Source organism: Aedes albopictus, chromosome 2 (assembly GCF_035046485.1).
Source record: "Aedes albopictus strain Foshan chromosome 2, AalbF5, whole genome shotgun sequence".
In the NCBI taxonomy this organism is placed as follows: Eukaryota; Metazoa; Arthropoda; class Insecta; order Diptera; family Culicidae; genus Aedes; species Aedes albopictus.
The window spans coordinates 387,772,032-387,799,026 of NC_085137.1; the positions used below are offsets into that span (position 1 = coordinate 387,772,032).

Sequence of the window (26,995 nt, forward strand, 5' to 3'; positions counted from 1 at the left end):
GGGTACTCCACATCAGACGTTTAAGCACGCAGCCACCGAAAAATGTCAAAATCAGCAGCTCAATCAGCACAAACTGTCAAAATCTTCTATCGGCAACAACATCCAGTTTCGAGTTACGTAAAATTGCCTTTTTCCACAACTTCAGGTGAGTTTTTCTCAAATTTTCCGATGTTTTTCCATGAAATTTTCTAATTTTAGATTGTTATAAATGTGGGAACAACTATTCTCTCCAATAATACGTCAAAGTAGCGAAAAATCTCCGTGGATTGAACGCGTTTCACATTTCAATTTGGTGTGTTTATTTTTCCTAACATCGGCTTCTCTTGCACTCCTCTAATTTTAGGCAAAAATGAGTCTGATAAAGGCAAACTACTACGATAGCCCCGAGGGCACCAACCTGTTCGAGAAGATGGTAGCGACCAACAAGTACGCCCTGGCCGTCGGTCTCGGTTGGTCCTCGATCGAAGTGCTGATGATTTCCAAACCGAAGGGAGTGGTGCCGTCGCTGGCTCGCTATGTTTACTTTACCGGGCCCTTCATGGGGATGGCATCGGCGTTTACCGTTGGAACCTATGCGGCCACCAAGCTGCGTGGAAAGGACGACACGTAAGTAGCTTGATGTTTAGGAAATTTTGTAATGTATATTAGAATATTTGGTGTTTTGGCTGCATGTTTCACGATGGCCTGTATCATATACATATATAACGATGGGATGCTTGATGCATTCTACATCTAAGAACCTTCGCATAATTCTATTTAGGGCCTTGTAAGTACTGTATATTCCTTATCAGGGCATATTTCTTTGAATATTTGATAAATTTTGAATCATTCGATTCGTGGTCTCGTAAGTCTTTAGCAAGCTCCCCTGCAGGAATTCTTCATAGATGTCTACATAAAACCGAAGTGTTTGATAAGATTTTTGCTAGATATTGCCTATGTAAATTTGCTAGCACGTTGCTCAACTTTTCAAAGGCACATATAGAGCAACAAAGAAAGCCTCTACTTACTTATTCCGTTATGTTTTTACATATATTCTGTAAATTCCTAACGAGATCTTTGGTGGATTCATCCAGATTCATTTATTTCAATGTCTTTAAGATACTGACTCCACAATTCTGCTCCACACATTTCATTTCGCTGCTGCGTTTCTCCATCCTCGGGTACTTCCTTAACTCGCCAATATCACTCTCGATCTGGTAGCCGACATTGTCCTCTGTGGGTAAAAAAGGGATGTTAGTAGTGCCGACAACAAATATCTATTGCTCTTCGAGTGTAAAAAAAGAACGATCGCCAATTTACCTAATACTCGCGCAGTAACCCTTCCCATAAAGTGAAAATTTGTAAGGAGGAATAACCGTGAAACGTGAAGACAAGGTACCTTTGACCAATCGCAGTCTTGAAAGGTTTCTTTATAAAGAAAAGGGCACTTTAATTGAGTTGTCCAAAAAAAAGTCTCACTAAACCTACGGCAAGCCTATCCATATACGTGAGAACAAAAGATGTTTACAAAGTTCTTACAGATAGATTAACATGGGAAATCTGACACAAACCACTACCACACAGGAATTTAGATTGATCAATAGTGTAGGTGTGTATCCGTTTTTGGATATCTAACTCACCAATCGAGTGTGAGAAACCTTTTCGTCGTCAGATCCTTCCGTGAGTGAAATAGGTATCTGTTTCTTGTGATCCCGTTCTGCTCCCGGAATTTCTACTTGTTGGAAGATGTCCAACAGAGAGGGATTTTTCCGATTTAGTAATCACCGATTCACCACCGACAATAAAACAAAATTGGTTTGGATGTCTAGGGTGGTATATTGGAATCCTGGGTGGATTAATAAATTCCTGCATGGAACAAAGGAGGTACAAATTTCAATGTGTGGCCTCTTCGCGGGCATTTTGTCTTACGAACTATGGTTACATAATGGAAAAGAAAAACACTTACGTTTAGTCTCCCTAGTATTTCTGTACGCTTTCGGTCTAGTCACTCGGTTCGGTCCTCGTTTGGTCGAATTTCCTAAGATTGTCGTTCACTTAAAACATTGGGAAATACAATATTGAATGGTTTTCTTACCACACATTTGTGCTCATACAAGCTTGAGCGATTTTGGAGGTTACAAAGTGACACTGGTTCGAGAACTGTATGCAACTAGGGGAGCAATAATTTCATGTTTTAGTTCACTAGAAAACTCACTGTATACTAATTACCTACTTGTAAATTCACTTCTTGATATTATTTTAACGGAATGGTTATTAAAAGCACTATAATTATGCATCTAAATTCGCCACTGCGAACTAGAAACGTGGAATCAATTATACAATGCACTTGTTTCTAAAGAGTTCTTGTTCACAGTGGATAGCGGTGGTTTGACGTTTTGAGTAAACGGTTTGTACGATACTTGCGTGCGCTGGTGTGTGTGTGTGCTATGACGTCGGATGAGAAGGTGCGCCTCTACGCCAAGGGCGTAGTCAACACTCCCCCCGGGTACGCCGGTCCTCGGTCCGGCTTACTCTTTGTCGCGCCGTACATCCAATACGGCTAGCTTAGCTACGGGACGCTCGAACACTCCAGTCGCTGTTTGTACGGTGGCCGCTCTGATCTGGTTATCCTTCTGGTTGACACTGGTTCCAATGACCTTCCCTTTAGGCCAACAGTTCCTGGGTAGCTTCGGATCAACAATCACCACCACGTCGCCAATCTCGATCGGTTTCGTGTTAGTGTACCATTTTGTTCGTCGAGTAATCTCGGGCAAGTAATCGGATAGCCAACGCTTCCAAAATTGGTTGGCAAGTTGTTGAGACATTCTCCAGGTTCGTCGTAGTGTAGTCCCAGTGTCGTCGAGTGGACACAGTGGCTTTGTTCCATCGGACGACCCCAAGAGAAAGTGATTAGGTGTGAGAGCGGGTGCAGATTCATCGTCGAGTGGTACATGTGTTAGGGGTCGAGAGTTGATAGTGTTTTCGATCTCGGCTAGAAGGTTCCGTAGCACTTCGTCGTTAGGCTTGTGCGAGGGTCGAATTGCTGTCAAGTTTCGCTTGACAATGCCTATCAGGCGTTCCCAGCTACCACCCATGTGTGGCGATACTGGGGGAATGAATTTCCAGGTCATCTCAGCTCCGCCAAACTCCTTCATCACCTCATCGTGATTGATTTCCATTTCCGCATCGCCCAGTGCACGGCTCGCACCGATGAAGCAAGTCCCGCGGTCACTGTAGATCGTCCTAGGTGAACCTCGACGCGCTACGAAGTTACGAAGACCCATGATGCAGGAATCGGTACTCAACGTGTTTACGACTTCGATGTGGACTGCACGAGTGGTCAAACAAGTGATCAGCATTCCCCATCGCTTCTCTGCTCGACGGCCAACGACGACTTCCATCGGTCCAAAATAATCTATGCCGATATGTGTGAATGGTCGAGCGAAGGCATCAAGTCGTTCTGGAGGTAGATCGGCCATCATTGGAGGCTGTGGTACAGCACGGTGGTTCTTGCATTGTTGGCAGTTGTGTCGTACCCTCGAATAAGTCGCTCGTAATCGAGGTATACAATACCTCTGTCGGATTTCATTCAAAGCGGTCTCGTGGTTCTGGTGGTTGTATTTGTTGTGGTAGTGTGCGATTATAAGTCGGGTAGTGTGGTGGTCACGTGGAAGAATGATCGGATTCTTGGCGTCTTCTAGAGCCTGGGCGCAGGCACCAATTCTTCCCCGCATCCTCATCAATCCATTGCTGTCCAACCAAGGGGTGAGTTTGAACAGTGGACTGGTCTTGGGAACGGTTTTCGTCTGTTGAAGGAGAATAGCTGTTTCTTCCGGATACGCTTCACGTTGTGCTTGTCGGATGACGTAGCGTTCAGCGGATTGGATTTCATCGGTAGATGGGGCTCCGAAGAGGGCTGGCATCCCCTGCTTCTTCAAACGGCAGTTTGCAGGGAAACGATGTACAAGTGCCGCTACTTTAAGCATCCGCTTCCAGCTAGAGACGTTGATAGCTGGATCAGGCGATGTAAAGTGGGCTAACAGGCAGGCCCGAAGTTCAGTTTCTGTCTTGATAACTTTGTTCGGTTGGCTTGGCCATAATTCTTCAGATAGCTGCAAGAAATCTGGCCCGATGAACCATCTGGATTCTGGCGTCATATCCGGGAACTTCTCCCACTTCGTGGCGTCGTCTGCCACGTTCAGCTTCGTCGGGACCCAGCGCCACTGCTTCTGTTCTGTTGCTTCTAGGATTTCACTGACTCGGCAGGCAACGAATGGCGTGTAACGGCGGTGATCCGAATTCAGCCAGCAAATCACGTCTCTGGAATCCGAATGGTAGACGCGCTTGCTTACGTTGAAGGACAAGGAACCGAGAACTGTTGTAGAGAGCCTTGTACCAATGACTGCTGCCATGAGTTCAAGTCTTGGGATCGAGTGGTATCGCAAGGGAGCAACTCTTGTTTTGGCTGCAACTAAACGACACCATACGTCTTTATTCCGTGTGAATCTCAGGAAGCACGCGGCAGCCATGCCGTTTTCGCTCGCATCAACGAACGTGTGCAGTTGAACTTCGTCATATGCCGGAGCAAGTTGAGGCCGGAAACATCGTGGTACTTGAACTAGTTCAACTTGTGGTAGAACCTGCAGCCAACTGCGCCACTTGGCGAAGGCGTTCTCGTCAATGATGTCGTCCCACTGGATGCCGCTACGCCAGATTTCTTGAAGCAGGATCTTGAGGAACATAAGGAACGGTGCGATGAGCCCAAGAGGATCAAATATTGTCATGAGAATACGTAGAACCTCTCGTTTCGTAGGGTGACGATGACCTTCCCAGAGCTCACGATCGTAGCGATCCCAGCCGATCTTGTAGGTGAAGACATCTGACGCTGTACACCACCACATGCCAAGCACTTTTTCAGTCAGCATTTCGGATGACAAGTTCAGGTTCTTTTCCTCGGTGTTGCTGCCACGTAGAGCTTCCAATACCCGTTGCGAATTGCTGGTCCTGTTTCGGATTTCGAACCCACCTTGCGAGTGCACGAACCTTACATCTTCTGCAAGTTTGATTGCTTCCTCCTCAGTGTTAACGCTCACTAGCATATCGTCAACGTAGTGCTGCTTTTCGATAACCTCCGTTGCATCGGGATACTTTTGAGCGAAGCGCGTAGCGTTCAGGTTCATGGCATACTGGGCGCTACTTGGTGAACAGCAAGCGCCAAAGGTCATGACGCACATGACGTATACCGAAAGTTTCCCGTCATCGTCTCTCCAGTAGAAGCGCTGGCACTGTTGATCTTCCTTGCGAATAAGGACTTGGTGAAACATCTCGCGGATATCTCCTGTTAAGGCGATGAGATGCTCACGGAAACGGATCAACACAGTGAACAATGAGGAAAGATTGTCAGGACCCTTTAGCAGAACAGAGTTTAGTGATACTCCGAAAGCCTTGGCTGCTGCGTCCCAAACGATTCTCACCTTTCCCGGTTTATTTGGGTTTGTCACTGGGAACACTGGAAGATACCAAACGCGCTGATGGTTTTGGCTCAGTTCGTCATCGGATAGCTTTCGTATGTAACCTTTGTTCAGATGATCCGCCATTTTTTCCCTCAATGTTTCGGCAAGCGTTTCGTCCTTGTTCATAAGTTTCTCCAGGCACTGGAAACGTCGTTGTGCCATCGCTTGACTATCCGGCAGACGTACCGCTTCGGAACGCCAGAGTAAGCCGGTTTCGTAGCGTTCTCCAGTAAACTTGGTTTGTGATTGAAGGAGAGCTTGTGCCTTTTGATCATCGACGGATAGCAGCGCTTTGGTTGGCTTCATAATCCCCAAGCTATCTAGCGCGAAATAGTCTTTGATAACTTGGTGAAGATTCTCGTCCGTCTGACAATGGTCCTCACCGGCGGCAATGTGGTAGATTGAGTGAACTGGGCTGGTTGCAGATTCCGATGTTCCTCCTCCACAGATTGTCCAGCCGAGTTGGGTTTTGATGGCGACAGGATCGTTCGGTTTACCTTCCCGGCACTTGAGGGCTAGGCTAAGATGTTGGTTCTTAAGTCCGATCAGGATCCGTGGTCGAACGCCTTGATATGAGCTGACTGGAAGTCCTTGCAGGTGCGGGTGTAACGACGACAGCTCCTCGATGTCTAATGTTTGGAACGGAAGCAAAAGCTCGTTCACTGTTCGTGCACCGTTGATCGCAAATCGTTTGGCTCCACTATGTACACCGGATATTTCCACTTCGACGACCTTGGACTTCACTTCTTGCCGCTGCGTGCCACCAGTCCAGTGTAGACAAAGCGATCGTGTTTCTCCATCCAGCCCTAGCTCGTCGGCTAATTCTTCGTCAAGCAACGTAAGATCCGAACCATCGTCCAGGAAAGCGAATGTACGGATCGATCTATGCTTGCCGTGCAGTACTACTGGAAGATAGCGAAACAATATGTCGCTTGATTTTGTCTGGTGCGTGTGACAACTGTGCGCTGTTGAGCTCGTCGTAGCGTTTGGAAAATCCTTACCGCCTGCTGCTGAAGACACTGCTGTCGAAGAGGACGGCGTTTCCGCAGTGGATTGCTGTTTTTGGTCGTTGTGCAGCAGCGCGTGGTGTTTGAACTGGCATCCGTTCTTTCCGCAGGGTTTGGCTTGACACAGTCCATTGTGGCGGCAGAGACAACGTCGACAAAGTGCGAACTCTCGTACTGTAGCCCAACGTGAATCTCGAGAAAACTCCAGAAAGCGCTTACACTTGTCGACTGCTTTGCAAGTTCCCTTACAAACAATGCATTCACCGCTAGCACTAGGATTCTTTCCATTTGAACTGTGAGATGTACGGGGTTCTTCAGAAGCATTTTCGGAATGGGCGTTTACGAAGGCATTTCCCTTCTTCGTGCCTCGACTTTCACTCCGAGCTGGTCTTGTATTGGCGATGTTCGGAATAGTCACTGTGCTTGCTGCTTCGGCAAGGGAATACAACCAGGAACTGAAAGCTGCTAGGTTGATTCCTGGAATAGAGAGCCTGTATTGTGCCCAGTTCAGCTTGATTGTTGGAGGTAGTTTGCTGACAAGCTGATGTAGGAGGGTAGTGTTATACAGGTATTCATCCAGGCCGCAGGCGTCCACGGTTGCACAGAAATTCTCCACATGTACGGCGAAGTCCACTAGTGTCTCTAGCCTGTCTTCTCTTATGGCCGGCAGGGAGTTGATTTTCTCGATGAGCGTGTGTACAATAGCCTCTGGTTGCCCGAACATCATTTTTAACGTCTTCAATACACCCGGGACGTTAGAAGGGTGCACCAGGCGACTCTTCACAGCTTCGAAGGCTCGCCCCTTCAGGCTTTTCTGCAGCCGAAAGATGTTCTCATCGTTCGTGTAGCCGCACATTGTCGTAGTACTGTTGAATGTTGCAATAAATAGGGGCCAGTCCTCGGGGTTGCCGGAAAACTGGGGCAGATCCTTGGACACGGCTTGTCTGGCTGCTATCTGTTTCCTAGTTAGCGAGCAGCAATCTTCGTCGCGTTCTGGTAAACGGCTATTGAACTGTGGAGTTTCACGGTGAACACTAGCTTGCTCTTCGATGAACGATCTGCATTTGCTGTTGACGGGGGGATTTGCACCAAAGTGAGGAAACTCGTTTGAAGCTGGTTGTTGATCTTCCATTTGCGAACGGTGGCTTGATTGCGCTCGGGGACACCATTCGCCTATAGCCTCCGAAACACTGTTTACGTCGGATCCGTTTTCACTAGCCATCTCTTCCAGCAGTTTATACTTGTCCTCCAGGTAAACTCGTTCTTGTTCCAGCTTCTTGGCATTCAAAATCCGTTCTTCTTCCAGCTTCTGCAGCTTCAGTTTCGCAAGCGATTGGGAGGACCTACTTGATGCACGACTGGACACTTGGGAAACCACAGATTTTGCCCTTCCGGTACCTTTCATCAGCTTCTGGTCGGGTTCCTTCGCGGCCACTTGGTGGCTTCCTTTTGGATGCGGCTTGTTGCTGTCCTTCCGTAGCCCTTTTGGCGCCGTCTTCTTTGTAGCTGTCTTTTGCTCCTCTTGCGTTCCTGTTTTGTTGGCGTTCGACGTCTTGGGTGTCTGCAAATCACTTGATTCCTGATGAAATGGAAGCTGCAATTTGTCACCATCGATTCCAACATTCGGTTTCTTTTTTACACCACCATCACTTGGGTTCACTACCGCTTCAGCAATTTGCACCGATTTTGTACACTCTGCACAGTTCCAAGGCTCGTTCTCTATGGCTTGAGTGACACCGACGTAGGCAAAGTGAAACCATTTGATACACATATCACACCTCACCATCTCCACTTTCACTACCGCCGGCATTACTGCCTTTGTTTGACCGACCTCGACTCGACATGACAATGAACCGACTTGTTCGTTAATAAACGAATTTATTAAGATGTTGGAAGATGTCCAACAGAGAGGGATTTTTCCGATTTAGTAATCACCGATTCACCACCGACAATAAAACAAAATTGGTTTGGATGTCTAGGGTGGTATATTGGAATCCTGGGTGGATTAATAAATTCCTGCATGGAACAAAGGAGGTACAAATTTCAATGTGTGGCCTCTTCGCGGGCATTTTGTCTTACGAACTATGGTTACATAATGGAAAAGAAAAACACTTACGTTTAGTCTCCCTAGTATTTCTGTACGCTTTCGGTCTAGTCACTCGGTTCGGTCCTCGTTTGGTCGAATTTCCTAAGATTGTCGTTCACTTAAAACATTGGGAAATACAATATTGAATGGTTTTCTTACCACACATTTGTGCTCATACAAGCTTGAGCGATTTTGGAGGTTACAAAGTGACACTGGTTCGAGAACTGTATGCAACTAGGGGAGCAATAATTTCATGTTTTAGTTCACTAGAAAACTCACTGTATACTAATTACCTACTTGTAAATTCACTTCTTGATATTATTTTAACGGAATGGTTATTAAAAGCACTATAATTATGCATCTAAATTCGCCACTGCGAACTAGAAACGTGGAATCAATTATACAATGCACTTGTTTCTAAAGAGTTCTTGTTCACAGTGGATAGCGGTGGTTTGACGTTTTGAGTAAACGGTTTGTACGATACTTGCGTGCGCTGGTGTGTGTGCGTGCTATGACGTCGGATGAGAAGGTGCGCCTCTACGCCAAGGGCGTAGTCAACACTACTGGAGACTCCTTATAACGAGCTTTCGGGCCTTCCGCCGGCATGGCGCTGACGGCCAACTTTCCGCCCCTCAGTGGGCCCCGGAGGAGGTGGAGGACCTACGAATATGATGAACGGTGAGTACACTGGCGCTAGATGCCCGTCCTTCATGGACTCCATGCAGGACCATTGCAGTATGTACCTCCGAATGGCTGCTGTCTATGGGAATATTCCCCAGGACCTGTTTCTGCTCCGAACATCGGGGAAAAGTGCCATTGGCGGCAAAATAGAAGGAGCTTTTAAGGAAAACAAGGGAATGGCCTACGTTTTCAAAATGAGGAATCAGGATCAGTTCAAACGGCAAGTGCCCAGAATAGGTACACCTGCCCAAATGGTACAAGACCCTATAGTCGTATCCGCAGATGAGTCGAATGTGGGCATCGGCGCCCGCATTGCATACCGATTTCCCGACGGACAAGAGGCGCATCCCGAAGCGTGACGCCCGCCGAATCTCGTTACAGTCAGATAGAAAAGGAAGCTCTAGGTCTGGTGTATGCATTCACAAAGTTCCACAGGATGATCTACGGAAGGCAGTTTGTTCTCCAAACAGATCACAAACCGCTCTTAGCGATTTTCGGTTCCAAGCGTGGTATCTCACCCACCATACACCGCCAATCGCCTTCAGAGGTGGGCCCTCACCATGCCCCTGTATGACTTCCGGATCGAGTACGTCTCCACAGACCACTTCGGGCACGCAGACATCCTCTCTCGCCTAATCAATTCACACGTTAAGCCAGATGAGGATTTCATTATTGCATCGATTGAGATCTGAGTTCGAAACAGTTATCTGCAACGGTGTCTGTCAATCCATCGAGGATCTCCCGATCTCGTACAAAACGATAGCCGCCGAGACCAGCCAGGATCGACATTGCAGAAAGTCATGGAGTACGTGCAGAAAGGTTGACCAAGCGATGCAAAATCTCTCTCCGGAACACAGCATTTCTTCGCGCGTCATGATTCGCTGTACGCCGCTCAGAAAGGCCTGATGCACAGTGACCGCATTGTGGTACCGAAGAAAGTCCTTGAGCTACTGCATAGAGGACATCCTGGTATCGATCGCATGAGGTCATTAGCTAGAAATTTCGTTTATTAGCCCAACATCGATGACCAAATCACCGCTTTAGTACGCTCTTGCCAGGAATGTACCTCGGTCGCAAAACCTGACACCAAAACGAAGCTCGAGTCGTGGCCAATGCCCGAAGAACCTTGGCAAAGAGTGCAGGCAGATTTCGCTGGACCCATCAACGACCCGTGGTGGACTCGTTTTCAAAGTGGCCGGAAATCATTCCGACCTAACGCAATACCACCGCTGCGAAAATTTCCAGTCTTCGAAAAATCTTTGGGACATTCGGAATGTCGGGAGTTCTGGTGACCGACAACGGGCCGCAGTTAATCAGCGACGTCTTCGAAGAGTTCTGTGAAGCAAATGGGATTATACACCTCAAGACAGCATCGTTTCACCCCCAAAACAACGGTCAGGCGGAACGTTTCGTCAATACGTTTTTTTTTTCCTCCCCTGTTGGGGAAATTAAGCCACTGCGTCCAATAGGCTGAACTTTTGTGGCATGTCTCGTTTTGATATTCGCATCTAGCCAGCTAATTACCATGTGTCAAGTAATCAGCTACTGCCCCGACGCGTCGTCTCCCAGTCAGGTGCGATGGAATTGATAAACTCCAAGACCTTCCCAGGTTTTGCAGACCAGATCTCACTGGGTTGCAAGCAACCACTATTTAGAAATCTTTGCCTGCGCGTGTATATAGCACCACAACTGCAAAGCAGATGTTCCGAGGTTTCACGTTCCGTATTACAGAAACGACAGATATCACTCTGAATATGGCCAATATTTTTCAAGTGATACCTGCTCGGGCAGTGTCCAGTTACTAGGCCAGTGTATGTACATAAGGAGTGTATCGGAAAGTAGTTGAAAATGTTCAGAATGCTCTATCTCGAAGCTGGGTTGGTCTTTTCATTTCGGTTCTTCTATGAAATCTTCACAATATAGTTAAGTTTAGAATACCTAGGAAAAATTTTGAAAATGTTTAGTATTATTGAAAATATGGTTAAATGAATACACCTCACAAAATAAAAATCTGCACAAAATGCAATTCTGTTAAGATTGTTCAACACTTCAAAAATCTGTAGCGAGTAAAAATTGTATGATAAAAAATCTGGAAAATATTGATGCTTGTTAACAGTTATGTACACATAACATATCATTCAACACCGACTTTCAAAATTCATATTTTCGACAGAAAAATCTCCTATATCTACAAAATGGTCCACTCCAAAAAACGTCTATTTTTTTGGTCCAACTTTGAAGTTCTGCTTTTAATATCTTAAAAGGTTATAAAATTCTATTTTTTACTCTAACTTACTCGTCCATAAATTTAAAAAACATACCCTATTTAAAAAAACGAATTTTTCATTAAATGTATTTTTTATTTGCGTAAACATGATTTGGAAGAGCATAGAAAAAATGGGATCTTCAAAAATGATTTTTTTTTTCATTTTTAAGAATTGCGCTTAAATGCAGTGGAGATTTTTCTTGAAAAAAAAAAATAATTTGCCTATATCATGAGGATTCTGGAGCTTATTATATTTGCACAAAAAAGTTAACAATTTTCGAACATTATCGAACTTTTTTCGCAATTTAAATTTTTTAGAAGGTATGCAAAAATTTAAAAACATGCGTTCAGTAATCTAGGTTAAAATCCCAGTTAAAAGAACATTTTTAGAAAATCATAAACGCCATTTCTTTTTTCAAGGATTTATACAGTATCTTTAAAAATAAAATTACTTAAAAGTTGTATTAAACTATTTTTTAGGCTATTTTAAACATTTTCAACTACTTTACGATACACTCCTTAGAGCTCTCTTGTTGAGCTCTAAGAGTTTTTTGGTTTTATAAGTATTTGGTGTTATAAATCGTTTTGACTGATTGCAATTTTTGACGTCCATCCAATTGGATATCACCCTCTGCTCAGCCCAGCGTTTCAGGTCCATTTTAATTGTACAGTTTGATATACCACAGAATGGTTCTGGGCCAGCAAACTGTAAATTGGAACCACTTTTAGCAAGCTCGTCTGCCATTTCATTCCCTTCAATGCCACAGTGACCTGGAACCCAGTATAAGTTTACTGAATTCCCTTGGCACAGCCTGCGCAGTGAAAGAATGCATGCCCAGACAAGCTTTGAAGTACATTTGTAAGCGCTTTTAGTGCAGCTTGACTATCTGAGAAAATACAAATATTTGCATATCTGTATTTTCTCTCAAGGCAGATATTTGCGCATTTCAAAATAGCAAGAATCTCTGCTTGAAACACCGTAGGATAGTGTCCCATCGCCACTGAAATTTGTATTCCAGGGCCGTAGATTCCTGCTCCCGTTTTTATTCCAACTTTTGAGCCATCTGTATAGAATTTGATTGACCCTTGACGAACAGTGGCACCTCCGACTTCCCAATCTGCACGAGTTGTTTCGTGCAACTTGTAAGGAACATCATGGTTCTCCACAGGTTTCATCCAGTCTTTAATCATTTTCATTACTGGCCTATTTTGGAAGTATTGTGAAATGCTCAGGTGACCTACAAGATCACTTGGCATAAACTTTTCAACTCGTTCAAATCTCAGCAATTCCTTCTCTACTTCTAATTGCACGTACTCGTGCAAAGGTAGCAGATTGAGAATCGCATCTAAAGCTTTTGATGGTGTGCTTCGCATCGCTCCTGTAACAGCAATGGACGCAAGACGTTGAATTTTCGCAAGCTTTGATTGCGTGGTAGCCTCTTTTGTTTTTGGCCACCAGACAAACGAAGCATACGTCACTTTTGGGCGGATTATGGCAGTATAAATCCACATTATCATTTTTGGTTTCAAGCCCCACTTCCTGCCAATAGTTTTGGAGCATAACCAGAACGCACTTGTTGCCTTACCGATCACGGACTCAATACGTTTAAAAGGACCGTCGAGAAAATCCAAGCGGGAGGGGAAGACCTGCATGAAGCACTCGACATCTTCCTTATCTGCTACCGATCTACTCCTTGCAGAAGTGCACCCTGTGGGGAATCGCCCGCTGAAATCCTGATGGGTCGTCCGCTGCGCACGTCTCTGGAACTTCTTCGTCCACCCAATAAGTTCACCAAGGCTACCAACAGCAAGCAAGATCGTCAGTTCACCGAAAAGCATGGTGGCAAAGAGAAGAACTTCGAAGTGCAAGGTGTACGCCCAAGTGCACCAAGGCAACAACTGGAGATGGGTCGCTGGAGAAATCGTGGAACGTGTCGGAAGAGTGATGTACAACGTGTGGCTTCCGGAGCGGTAACGTCTGATCCGCTCTCACAGTAACCAACTCAAGTCTAGTTTTACCAAACACCGTATCTAACAAAATCCAAGAACAGAGAAAATGGAAGGGGAAGTTCGCTGTTCCCATAACAACTCATACATTCCACATTTCGGAAACGTGAAAAATCCGGGTATTTTATGACAAATCATCCCCAAAGTTGAGTGATACAAGTGATTCTCAACGAAATTCAGCTCCTCATGTAAAAATCTCTTTTTTGTTTACATTTGTTACATACGGTGTTTAGTAAAGTTAGGCTTGAACTGCGGAAACGCTATAATTCTTTATTACACCAACGAACCTAACCTCAAAATGACTGACAATTCTCAGGTCATTTTGACAGTTGTAATACGAGCATGAAAAGGACGGCAACAAGATCGATAAAGTAGAATATATGATCCGTCTTTTTCGTGCATATGTGTGGTCTGTCAAAATGACCTGAGAATTGTCAAACATTTTCATGGCTAGCTTTGTTGGTGTAATGAAGAATGACGTCAACGGAGTACCGAACCAAGTTGAACCGCCCATTCCATTGGACATATTGCCCATTGCACGGTGACGTCATCAAGAAATCGCTCTCTTTCTCTCCTACGGGAAATTAGAAAACAACAGGACCAACACCTGTCAAATTTGACAGGTACTGGTCCTGTTGTTTTCAAACTCTCTGAAGGAGCAAAAGAGATAGCATTTCGCCGTGAGGTGGTCTATTGCTGGGCACTTGGGGCAAATAACATAAGTGGAACTCCATAGTCAGAGCGAAGGAGGCATCGAACTGTCGTTTATTTTGATAAACAAAAAATATCTTATCCAACCAGCATTCCAGTTTTTGCAAAGAAGACAGGAACGAAGATTTGCATCTGAGACATGTGCAAAACAAGCTTCTGGAAATCCACTTATTCATTTTGTCATAAATTCATTGAAATCTTTGAAATAACACATCTACGTTTCACATATCGATCTCCCTTTATATTTAACCCTCTACTTCCCATGGTTGCTCTAGAGCACCATCGATTTTCGACGAACTCCGGACAAACGGAATTAGATGAATATGGTGCAATCATTTCAAGAATATGGTTATAACCTCACAAGGTTAACCCAACTACTAACTACTTGTTTCAATAGTTGAACCTTGATAAACAATCAAAAACCTATTGATTTACAACCAAAATTTTTTTAATTGATTTCGAAAAATTTAGCCAATTTGCTATAACTTTTGTTCTACCACTTTTTTCGGAAACGCTTTTTTGGCATAGATATAGTCGTGAGAAGGAAAGGGTTAAGGCTAGAAAACGTATTTTTGACTTGAGTTCACAAAGTTTCATCACATTTCATGCCCTATTTTTGACCGCCACGAGCTGTCAGTCTAGATCTATGAGGTATTTGATATTTCGATGCCCTGTACCAGCGTACGAAATCGGAAAGGCATCATCTTTTTGAGCCAGAGTTTCACTTATGTTATGTGCTTGGGGTCTCAATCAACCTGAAGACTCCCATGCATCCAGTGTAGAACCGCCACCTGCTGAACCGGAAGGATTCGACGACATGCAACGAGAGTTCCTGTGAGAGCTGTTCGAGTCAACGAACCAACCACGTCGACCTCGGGTACCAGTTAGAGCAATCGACCCGGATGAAGCGCTCCTGGGGTACCACCCTATTCGCCTTCGCTCTCGGCTGTCACCCGACAGCGAGCCCGAGAGACGTCATTCAGCCCGATTATTTGTGGTACATGTCATTTTGTCAGTATAGCATCGATACACGCCGGTCGCATATTTTAATCCGTTTATTGTAATCTAGTTAATAGTTAATAAAAGTATATTTGTTTGTTACGTTAAGGACAGACTTGTTAGAATCCCAAAATGGCCGCCACAATGGCCGAATTTGGAACCTACTCACGATTTCGAGCGCACAAATCTCTTCGTAAACAAAACCAGCGCACCTGATCTTCTTATTTTAGGCTTATTACAAGTAGCAAGAACAGAATAATATAATTCACTGTTGTTTGAAGCTTGCTTCTTGAGATTTGTGCATTTGAAGTTCTGATGCACTTTTGAAGCGGGATTTCAAGACGTTTGTCCTTAATCATCTCGACTTACTGTCACATCGTAACAGATATGAAATAATATATGGAAATATTGAACAAGGCAGATTTAATAGAATTCCAACGCAAGGTTGATGTATTTCATAATTGGTGTCTAAATGTTAAAAAGTGTTATTATTCGTTGCAAGAAAATAGAGAGCGAAAATGGTGCAAAATCGCTAATAGACCTCCGCTCGGACGTTTAATCGTTCAGGTGTCTTTTACAATAAGTGCGCGAATGGGCCAAAGAATACTGCGCCGAAAACACCAACACGATTTATCGTACTGGCGGAGGTACACGTGCACTTGCGCTCAAAAATTTTCGCGCAACACATAATACATAATATCCTTTACAAGTACCGTAAAACGGGGTATCTTTGATAATGCGGGTAACTTTGATAGTACGGCAAGCATTGTGTAATTTATCTTATAACTATGATTCCTTCAACCAGTTAAGAAAAAGGTAAACGTAAATCAATTCTATACATATGAAAGTTCATCTTAGACGAATTTTCATTAAAATCTAGTTTATATACAACTTTTTGGACAAAAAATAAAAATTGTTGATATTTTGGTCATTTATCAACCCCTTCAAACAAACAGCTATACGACTTCGTTAAAACTATTTTTTCAATGAATGGACTCTTATTCTCGATAGATTCATCATAGTAGATTCCAAATCTGGCCTTGAATCTCTTAACGAAGTGTGTTTTTATGAAATGGAAGCAATTTTGTAAATTGTGACATAAATCTCCATACATTGACAAACGCCTAAAAGTATGCAATGCCCTTGTAATTTCATGTAGATAAATATGTGGTGTTCAAAATTTGTTAATAAAACATTAAAAAACTGCTCAAAATAAGAAAACTAACCATGCATAGCATGTTATCATATGTTGATGTACCATTAAGCATTTATAATTACAAAGATAATGATTTTTGATAGCTAAATTTATTGTGTTTTGCACTCAATACTCCACAAACTCATTTTTATATGTAGAATTTAGTAAAATATCAATGTTTTGATATAAAAATTCTATCTAATATATTCCACAAGTCTTCTCTCATCATGTTCATACGCTTAATATTTCAATCTGTGATTATTTTTTGAGATTTGATGTGTTTTAGGGCATTATCAAAGTTACCCCAAAATGAAAATCTGATTTTCGGTTATATGAAAAACTAAAAGTTATCCCAAATATTTCAGATTATCGAATCTTTTAATTGCAATTGATAACTGATACCCCAGTACTTGTTTTAAAAATATAAAACTCGGGGAAATACTGTTACATGTAAAAATATTGAGAAAATTCGCTAAAAAACTGTCAAAGTTACCCCATTTTACGGTACAGCTGTGTTCATAAAAATAGCAGTGAAAGCCGTTTTCCATACAAAATGACCAACTTTGGCATGCTGTAACTTTGTTCTCCTATGAGCGATTGAGCTGAAAATTTGACAGCGAACTACAAATATGGTGAATATTGTAATAGCAAAATCTGAGAATTTTCAAAGCACGTAGAAAAAAGTTAAACACTATGTGAAATCGTTCAAAATAATAGCAGCGTAAATAAATTGAAATGTAGCTTTACCTTGAAGAAGCAAGAAATATTTTCGTACGCTATTGAAACAGTTTCCGCCTGAGTTACACAATAATGTTTAAATTTAAAAATTTTAAAAATGTTTACTGGGTAAAAAATATCAAAACAAACACTGCTATTATTTTGATCATTTTCACATACTGTTTAACTTTTTTCAACGTGCTTCGAAAATTCTCAGATTTTGCTATTACAATATTCACCATATTTGTAGTTCGCTGTCGAATTTTCAGCTCAATCGCTCATAGGAGAACAAAGTTACAGCATGCCAAAGTTGGTCATTTTGTATGGAAAACGGCTTTCACTGCTATTTTTATGAACACAGCTGCAAGTGCAAGCCATCCAATTTCAACTGCTTGCTGGGCAATGAAAAAGTTGTAAGACAAAGCTAAGTAAGAGATTTAGGAGTATTACTGGACTCTAAGGGCCGATTTCTTCACCTACCCGGTAAGCCTGGTTCATCTTAAACCACACTTAAAGTTAAGCCAAATTCTTAAGCCAGATTTAAATATTTGCATTTCTTCACACTGGTTTAGCAAATAAAGGCGACGGCTTACGCCAAGCTAAGCTTAACGAAATTTTCCATATCATTCCAGTGACTTTCCAATGGAAACATAATTTTAAGCCGCCGATATTTTGAAATGCCCGTTATATGCAGTATGGAGTAACAACAACAAAACATCCGCTGAAATTTTAGCAGGAAAAGCGGAATCGCTCGGTATTTTTTTCGGATACAGAAAGAAATTAACAATAATGATCTACCTAGGCTGTTGATGTTTTTCCCAACGCTAGTATTGAAGATCTACGATTTAGTACCTACTACATATGATCGTTCTACAACATTTCGAACTTGCCTCTCATTGTACAAAGTTGGAGTGCTACATTGCAGAAAAGGCGTTGCAATGCTGATTTTATGCTTTGATATCCATAATCGCCTTCGAATAAAGTTGCATTTCGATAGTGAGTTTTTGAAAATGTGTTTGCCGTGAGATGCTCCAGAGTTCAGACCATTTTTCGAACATGTTTAAAATTTTGAGCTGTGTACATTCAATGAAAGCCACAGCAATGTTCAAGTTCAACTAGAAACTGAAATCCCTCAATAGAAACAGTTTATTCTATTTTTATTCTATTCGATGGTGTTTTTAGTACTTTATTTTAAAAATGTTTAGGTGCCGTTCACAATGTCTAAAGAAAAGATAAATATGATCATGCGTTACGGCCCATGCAAAAAATTAGGATTCTAATATAAAAATGCGTTAATACGATGCACGCTGCCTTGTACTAAAATATGAAACGAAACGTTTTTTGCAGTGCTGAAATAGTTATTTATGCCATAAGTTGCAAAAATGATGATTTTTTCAGCACGAGTTTTACATTTATCCAACCAGGCTTGCCGAGTTGGATAAATACAACGAGTGCTGGAAAAATCGAGTTTTGCAGCGTGTTGCATACAAAGTTTTTTGTAATTACGAAAAGCACCCATCAATTACAACCTTAACTGCACATTCTGAGAAAACATGCAAGCGGGCTTCCACGTGTATTAGCGGTCTTAGCCTATTATCCGATCAAGTAGGGGTTTCACTAGGCCTACAGACAGGACAGACCGAGATGGCTGTTACAAATTTTCAAGCTCCCGTCCAGTTCAGTCTGGCACTTTTTCTTCTAAGAGGAGAAGTTTTTGGAAGAAATAATACAGGAAGTGACCGAAAGGACGTGCGTGGACATAAAATTTATAGATTTCCGGCATATTAACTTTGTTAACTATGAGAAATTAAGCCAAACTAGGAGCATATTGTACAATCAAACAACAGTGCCAGAAAGTAGTACTTTTCGGCACACTTGTTAAAGTTTGGAAAAGTAGGTCAATTCGCTGCCTTTCCACCGATTGAAAATTAAGCACTTTCGAAACGTAATTACAAAAATGTAATTACGACCTGTCTAGATTCAATATCTTTGAAAAAGGAATAGGACACGATCGATGAAGTACTAGATTTGTAGTAATGAGCTCAATTCAGTAACAAATTTTGAAAACGACGTATAATCATTGATTATACGTCGTTTTCAAAATTTGTTACTGAATTGTTGAATGGTGAGAAGGTGAATTCTCCGTTTTTGCAAGGAAATCGTGCAAAAAGCGTGGGTATTATGATTCCTTGCCTAATTTGATGCTGTTTGAGCAAAACTTTGGAAAACTGTACTGTTCAAGGGACAAGAAATAGCCAAAACAACAACACAGTTTTCTAAAGTTTTGCTCAAACAACATCAAATTAGGCAAGGAACCATAATACCCACGCTTTTTGCACGATTTCCTTGCAGAAACGGAGAATTCACCTTCTCACCATACAAAAATTCAGCTCATTACAACAAATCTAGTACTTCACCGATCGTGTCCTAATTATTTTCTTCATGAAAAAAATGGGATTAAATGTGCGCTTTAGAAATCGAGTTTTGCAACGAGTTGCAAAACATTTTTGCAATGAAAAACAAATCACTAGAATATGATCATTTCTATCAGTACCATCGTGCTTCGCGGTTGTTTGATGGGAACAGTCATGTGTTCTATCATGCTAGACACTAAATTTTGATCAAGCAAGCTGTACCAGAACCGTGACAATTTGGCAAACTCTTGCCGTGACAACTCTGGTTGTAGATCAAACAATTGCATTATGATTCATAATACAACCGAAATCAGTTGCATTATGAATCATATTGCAACTGTTTGGTATAGTACGATAAACTAGTCCGTTGTGATACGACAAGTATAAATCAAATTTCATAGTGCTGAGTTGCAAAATAGTAGTTTACGCAACAAGGCAGACTGACGATTTTTACAGCACGAGTCGTACATAATTACGACGAGTGCTGGAAAAATCGAGTTCTGCACCGAGTTGCGTACAACGTTTTTTTGCAATTTAATAAATTACTCTTAAGGATAGTTTTCAACAAAACTGTTTCATCAAACTGCACACTGATGTTCATAGCCAATGCTTAAGAAAATCTGATCATAATAGTGGGCTTCGTGGCCGTGCGGCTAGAGGCGTCAGCCATCTAGACGTTTCGTAAGCCTCGGAGTGTGGGTTCGATTCCCGCTCCAGTTGGGGAAAACTTTTCGTCAAACGGAAAATTCTCCACTGGGCCACTGGGTGTTATTAGAGTGGCTTTAACTTAGAGTGGCGTCAATGTCAAAATTGGAACAGCGGTCATCTGTCAAATCCATACAAATTCCTGTTCCAAACGAGCAGGAGACCTGTCAAAATGGGAACATGACGCCACTCTCCCTTCCAGTCACTCTAGGTGTTATGTGTGTTGTCCGTTGTCATATGTTAGTGCTTGTTCAGTCTGTACAACCTCTGGTTGAAGACGGTTAAACTGTGCAGTTGTCACAATTTTACAAAACTGCGTCCAGAAAGCATCAAAAAGTTGACCAAAACTGAAAATAATGCTGTAATGGTTCATTACGCAACGCAAATCAGTGCTGTAATAAACCATTACAGCACTGTTAATTTGGTGTGGGAAAGTAGGCCATTTCCTGTCAGATTTGCGTGAGGTAAAACAGCCTATTACGATGAGAAATTGCAAAAAGATATTTAAAATCCACTTGTGTCGTATTTTCGGCACTATTGTTCTCTTCGTCACGGGAGGTTTTTAGAAACCTATTGAACTCAAAGTTGGCCTCAAATCCTTCCAAAGTAAGCTGAATGATATGGCAATGTTTCAGGCATTTTGGCCATCTAAAATCCCCCACGACGAAGAGAACAAACCTGCCAATAATATCCAACGTCACCCTATTAGGTATTCAAAATAAGTCCCCAGGTAACCAAAAAGCATTCGAATAAGCCGTGTTTCTGTTTTATATCCGCTTTTGACCTGCTTACTGCCGTATGATAACAGTTCGACTGCTAAACTGCCCTATATTAGCAATTGAAATGCTACTTAAAATCTGACAGCAGTTATGTAGCATTTCAGATGCATTGTATGTTTTGGTCAACAAGCAGCATAACTGCTATATTAGTGCCATAAAACTTCTGAGTGGGATGAGTGATGCTAAACCCACATCACATTTCCACTTTTTAATTTACGTGCCCCGGCTGTACTTGCCATTATCATTCGCTCGTCCTGTCATTTATAGATTAGCAACTAAGAAAACATGCGTTGGCAAATAAATTGTTTTGGCTACTTTCCAATACTCGATTTAATTATCAGCACATGCCGGGCACATAGCATATCTGACGAAGCAACTGCCGGTGTAATATTCAAGCTTTAAATTGATCAAAAAACCAACGCACATTATCTAATCATCTATAGCGTACATCGTTGCGCGGTTCAGCACCATCATCAACCCGAGGATCGAGGGACCAAATCCCAATTCGTCGAAATCAGCAAAAAACAACAACAGCATTTCGAAACGTGCCCCCAAGCCTCAAAAGTTGCACAGCAGAGTGAAGATAAAAATAGAAGAGAAAAGGAAGCCGTAAAATGGGCAGGGGAAATATTTTGTTTTGATTTTTGACAATCTGGGGGGTAGGAAATTTAAGCATTTAATCAGCCGTATATTGGGCCAAAACCTGCATTTAAGAAGCACTTATGGCGCATATAGAGCAAATTAGCATTTAATGACCTGCTGTAAAGGCGCATATAGTGCCGAATTAATGCCTTTTTAACTGCTTATTGGTTACCTGGGTCATGTTTAGAAGTACACCACGAAAATATGTTTATTGTGACCTGAAATTATGGAAGGACCGGGTTGAAATATGTAGAAACTTCAATGCAAATGTACTTTCGACTTCCAAATCAATATGACAAGTTTCCAAAACTATCAACACGATGCCTTTTTGACGGCTTTCAATCTTATGTAAAAATTTGATTGTCCCAAAAATCGATGTGAATATTTTATATTGACGACCCGCCGGCTATAGGTTATCATTTTCTTTATCATTGTCTCCATCCATAACCAAACGTTTTACAATTTTATCGTTCCTAGGTGTACATGTTTCATTAAAAATATTTTCTGCTGTTTCAAAAATTTATTTATGAAGCAGGTGAAGAAACCCAAACTCTGCAATTTGCGGCTTAAGCCTTGCTTAGCGCTGCTAAGCCACCTCAACCGCTTAAAATAAGCCACACTTAACGTAAACCGTAGCTTTATTAAACCGGATTCAGTGGATAAGCCGAGGTGAAGAAATTGAAAAATAGTTAAGCCCGGCTTAAAATGTTGCTAAGCCTGGTTTAAAATTTAAGCCCGGGTGAAGATATCGGCCCTAAGCTTTCTTTTGTTGATCATCACAACTCAGTTATTCATAAACCACAAAGTATGCTTGGTTTTATTAAAAGATTCAGCTATCATTTCAAAGATCCTTACATAATACCCAGTAAACCACATGTCGTATAATTATGTTCATAAATAGAAGAAAATCGGGTTAAGTACGGTTCCTTTGAATTCCACTAAGAATTTGCATCCTTTGACAGATACGTATTTCGACCTCAACTGTAAGGTCATCTTCAGTGTCTTGTACTTGACTCGACTCAAGTACTCAAGTACGAGTCAAGTACAAGACACTGAAGACGACCTTACAGTTGAGGTCGAAATACGTATCTGTCAAAGGATGCAAATTCTTAGTGGAATTCAAAGGAACCGTACTTAACCCGATTTTCTTTTATTTACAGATATTCCCCTAACAAGCCCAGGTTAATCATCATTATGTTCATGTAAAATCGCATTTCCTTACATCAAAAATCAGAATTATAAAAAATGTTAAATTTTGCTGCAACAACGACAGAACTACTTGTATATAAATCCATATTACGATTAATTTGCGACTGTCAGAACTGATATCAAACCAAGCATTAATCAACGCGATCCGAAATCGCTTGAAGGGGCTTGAACTGACAGATCATATTGAATATCGAACGAAATCACTGTGACTTAGTCAACCAAACGCAGATCTTCTCACCCATCATCACCAAACTGTCTCGTAGGAAATAATTATTTTCGCCGCAATGCCAGTAGGTACTTACTGTTTATTGTGTTCATTGAAATTCCAAATTACTCCAACAGTACTCCGTTTGCAACTCACCGTCTTCGCACGATGTCAGTAGGGTGGGGCGGGGCAAGATGGGTCGCATAAGGATGGATCACCATAACTTCGTAAATACAAATCGGATTGGTTTGCATTCGTCCGCTACTCTTCAATACACTAGTTAGCTATGCTAAAAGTCGATAAAAAGTTCATTAAATACAAAATATGATGTTAAACAAGCAGTTTTAAAAAGTGATCGATTTTGTGTCGTGAAAAAAGTGCGGGGCAAGATGGGTCACCTTTTAAGTAATTAACATTTTCTCAACGAAAAACGCCAAAATATAAGATTTGTTCCGCATTCAAATATGCTCCGTATCCATACTGAGTAAACAAGAGCTACTAGTAAACATTTTATAAATTTATTTGGAATATAAAAAAACTTTACGATTTGAGTGGTCCTGAGGCGACTTGAAAATCGATGTTTTTACTAAAAAATTATCATAGTTTTACACACTTAATTTCGATTACCGAGTTCGGTAATTTTTTGACGAGATTAAAACTGCTGAGCACCGAACTCGTTCAGCAAAAATGCATTGTTTACCTTTTCCATACGATTTTGACAGTTGTTTTACTGAACCTCAGTAAAATCAATTGCCGAAACTACCGAGATCGTACTGCTGTTATAATCTCGTCAAAAAAGTACCGAACAGGCAATTCAGAAATAAGTGTGTATGTTATAATTTTGAGCGTTTATTCCGCTTGATTGAAGTCATTTATGAGATAGTCTTGTAATAAAAAATAAATAACTTTTGAATGCTCCAAAAATACGTTCAAAATTGAAGGTGACCCATCTTGCCCCGCGGCCGTTTATATGGAGAATATATGGAATGTATCGCATAAGAAAAATGGCAAAAAAACATTTTATTTTGTATTTCCAATGAGAGTGAATAATGTTTCAATCAATGCCCCAAACTTTTGTATATTCATGCTGGTCATCTAACAAAATTATTAACATAATCAAAACATGAGTAATGCGCCCGAAAATGGCACTGACCCATCTTGCCCCGCCCCACCCTATTTAAGAACACTGCAGGAATGACCATTTCGTTGTTGACTGTAAATCGCGGTGCGGGTGCGAGCGAACCATCGACCCGCAATTCTGCACAAATATGTAATCCGTTGTATTTGGTCAGTCGTTTAATTAGGATCTATTTCTTCGAAAAAAAATTTCCCGTGTTTTGGCACGGGATTTCTTTAAAGCTACAGTCTCTCACATTGCAAATTATGATGCTGACAAAAGTGGGTGGGTATCCGATGGATGTTTCATCTTTTAGCTAGCACGGGACGCAATCTCGGAACACATCTAGTGGTTTACCCGTAGCTGGTAACCATGTCAAACAATCCACTGAATTTGGCACAAGCACTTTTACATTATAATGCACTCCACACTCCACTGCAACAATCAATTAATCACGGAAATAATCCAATGAACTTTTTTCCCGCGACGACGACGGCAGCGAGCACACGACGTGAATGTTGTAAAATGTAAACAACACTATAGTCGTTAATAGTGCCAAACCGAATTCAACACAAGTTGTATAAACTGACAGATCATGATATGCTACATGAAATCGAAAAAAATGTTGAACGGAATCCTAACGACTTATGCGAAATTACCACCCAGTGTTCATACGAGTTTTTATGGAAAGGTGACAAAGTAGGTATCACAGCAGGAGATTGAAGTTTATATTGGCAAAACTGCATAACCGTTTCAAGAAAACCTGAGTGGTATGGTATCAGATTCAGGCTCTCGAGGTTCGATGTTCGAAACTTGGTGTAAATATTTTTATAGGGTCGATTGTGTAAGACATCGTATAAATGATCATAGAAAATCATTCTAGATCATTTTCATCGATGAATTGAGGCATCGTATTACTGATCATACGAAATCGAACATTGTCGCCAGAACTGCGTATATGGCCTCCACTTTGGTATGTAAATAGCAGATTCGTGCACTTTATACGATTGAAATGGTTTCTATATGGTGATATATAACCCAAATTATACAGACCAAAATGTTGACTGGGTAAAGACTCTATATGTGTCATTCATACATTATACATTTATTTGTTCAACATCACATTTAAGACAAGACATAATCAACAATAGTACGCCACAATACTCGGTTTGTGGCTGCTGCTCTCCATCCTCGGTCGCGCCCAATGCTCGCCAGGTCACGCTCCACCTGATCTACCCATCGTGCTCTCTGCGCTCCACGCCTTCTTGTGCCAACCGGATCAGTTGCAAACCCAGCTTTGCAGGGTTGTTGTCCGGCATTCTAGCTACATGCCTTGCCCTTCGTATCTTTCCGGCTTTGGTCACATTCTGGATGCTGGGTTCGCCGTAACGTGCAGCGTCATGTGTCATTCATACGTGAGATCCATACTAGAATATTGTAGCGTTGTTTGGTCTTCATATCAAGATGTTTATTCAAACAATATTGAGTCTGTACAAAAACAATTTTTACTCTTTGCTCTAAGGGCCGATTTCTTCACCTCGGCTTAACCGGTAAGCCAGGCTTACCCATATAGTTAAACCTGGTTTAGCGCTTAAGCCAGAGTAAAGAAATCGGCCATAAGAAAACTAGGATGGGCATCCTATCTTCTTCCTCCGTATAAGTCTCGGGCAAAAGTTCGAGTGCAGCAAGAGTTTCTTTTGAAGCTCTTGAGTTCAATTCAAACTATTTCTTTCGGGTGTCAAGGTTGTTTGAAGCCTTTTTGGAAAAGAGTCTTTCACTCAAAAAATTATGAAAATTGATCAATATTTCGAAAAGTTATGACAAAATGTTTATAAAGACTCTTTATGAAAAAATGTTGGTTTTTGATCAAAAACTTGTAATACGCGATGATCCATCCAACGCATGCATTGGAATCGTATTCGGTCTTTTATTTTAAGGCGCAACTTAGTATGTTTTGAAGATGCTGTAGCATGTATAGCTTTTTGCAAAATAGATTTGGAAATTATATTTCACACATAGAGAGGCAAAAGTTGGAGTCATGTGGCAACTTTAGGTAAAAATCTAAAATTCTGCAAAATGTACATATTATCCCTTAAAATGATGAAATTAGTGAGAAAATTCGATCAAAGTTGAAAAAAAAAACCTTGTTTTATCTGAATTTGGCGGAAAACTACTATTACCGTGAATATCATTGGCATTTTTCGAAGGTAGTCCGTGACATTTACATTAAATATTCGAATAATATCGGATTTTCCGTGACTTTCTTTCAGTACTGGTTCAGCCGCACAATTTTACATATACCATATTCTCATGTTCAGCTTCTAAAATGAGCTATAGGTGATTGAATTTAGATATGACGAAATGAATTTTTCAGCACTGCTCCTAATATATTACACAATTACAATTTCACCCTCTCTCTTCCACATCCCACAGCTGGAACTACATCGCCGGAGCCGTCACCTCCGGTGGAGTGTACGGTGCCTGGAGGCGCAGCGTTGTCGCCGGTCTGGTATCCGGACTGTTCTTCAGCATTGCCGGCATCGTCAAGAAGCACTCGATCGACAACAACTGGGAATTCTTCCCGGATACTTTGAACCGTCACATCTACGGAGCCCTCAACCCGAACCGGTACGATTACACCCTGACGCAGGAACGCGAACGGGGCTGGACTTCCGGTAAGTAGGCGGACCTAGCGTGGTGGTTGTTTTGCTCTGAATTGGATCGTGAAGTTTAGAAATATACGGCTGTACAAAGGTATCGAAA

The 26,995-nt window shown here is 41.7% G+C and overlaps 1 protein-coding gene across 1 annotated transcript; it reads left to right on the forward strand.

Moving 5' to 3' along the window:
- On the forward strand, positions 1-26,995 carry LOC109399426 (uncharacterized). The gene is made up of 3 exons (XM_019671868.3): positions 1-145; positions 344-606; positions 26,666-26,995. The coding sequence occupies exons 2-3, from the start codon at positions 350-352 to the stop codon at positions 26,913-26,915; spliced, it is 507 nt and encodes a 168-aa protein (XP_019527413.3). The 5' UTR covers positions 1-145; positions 344-349; the 3' UTR covers positions 26,916-26,995.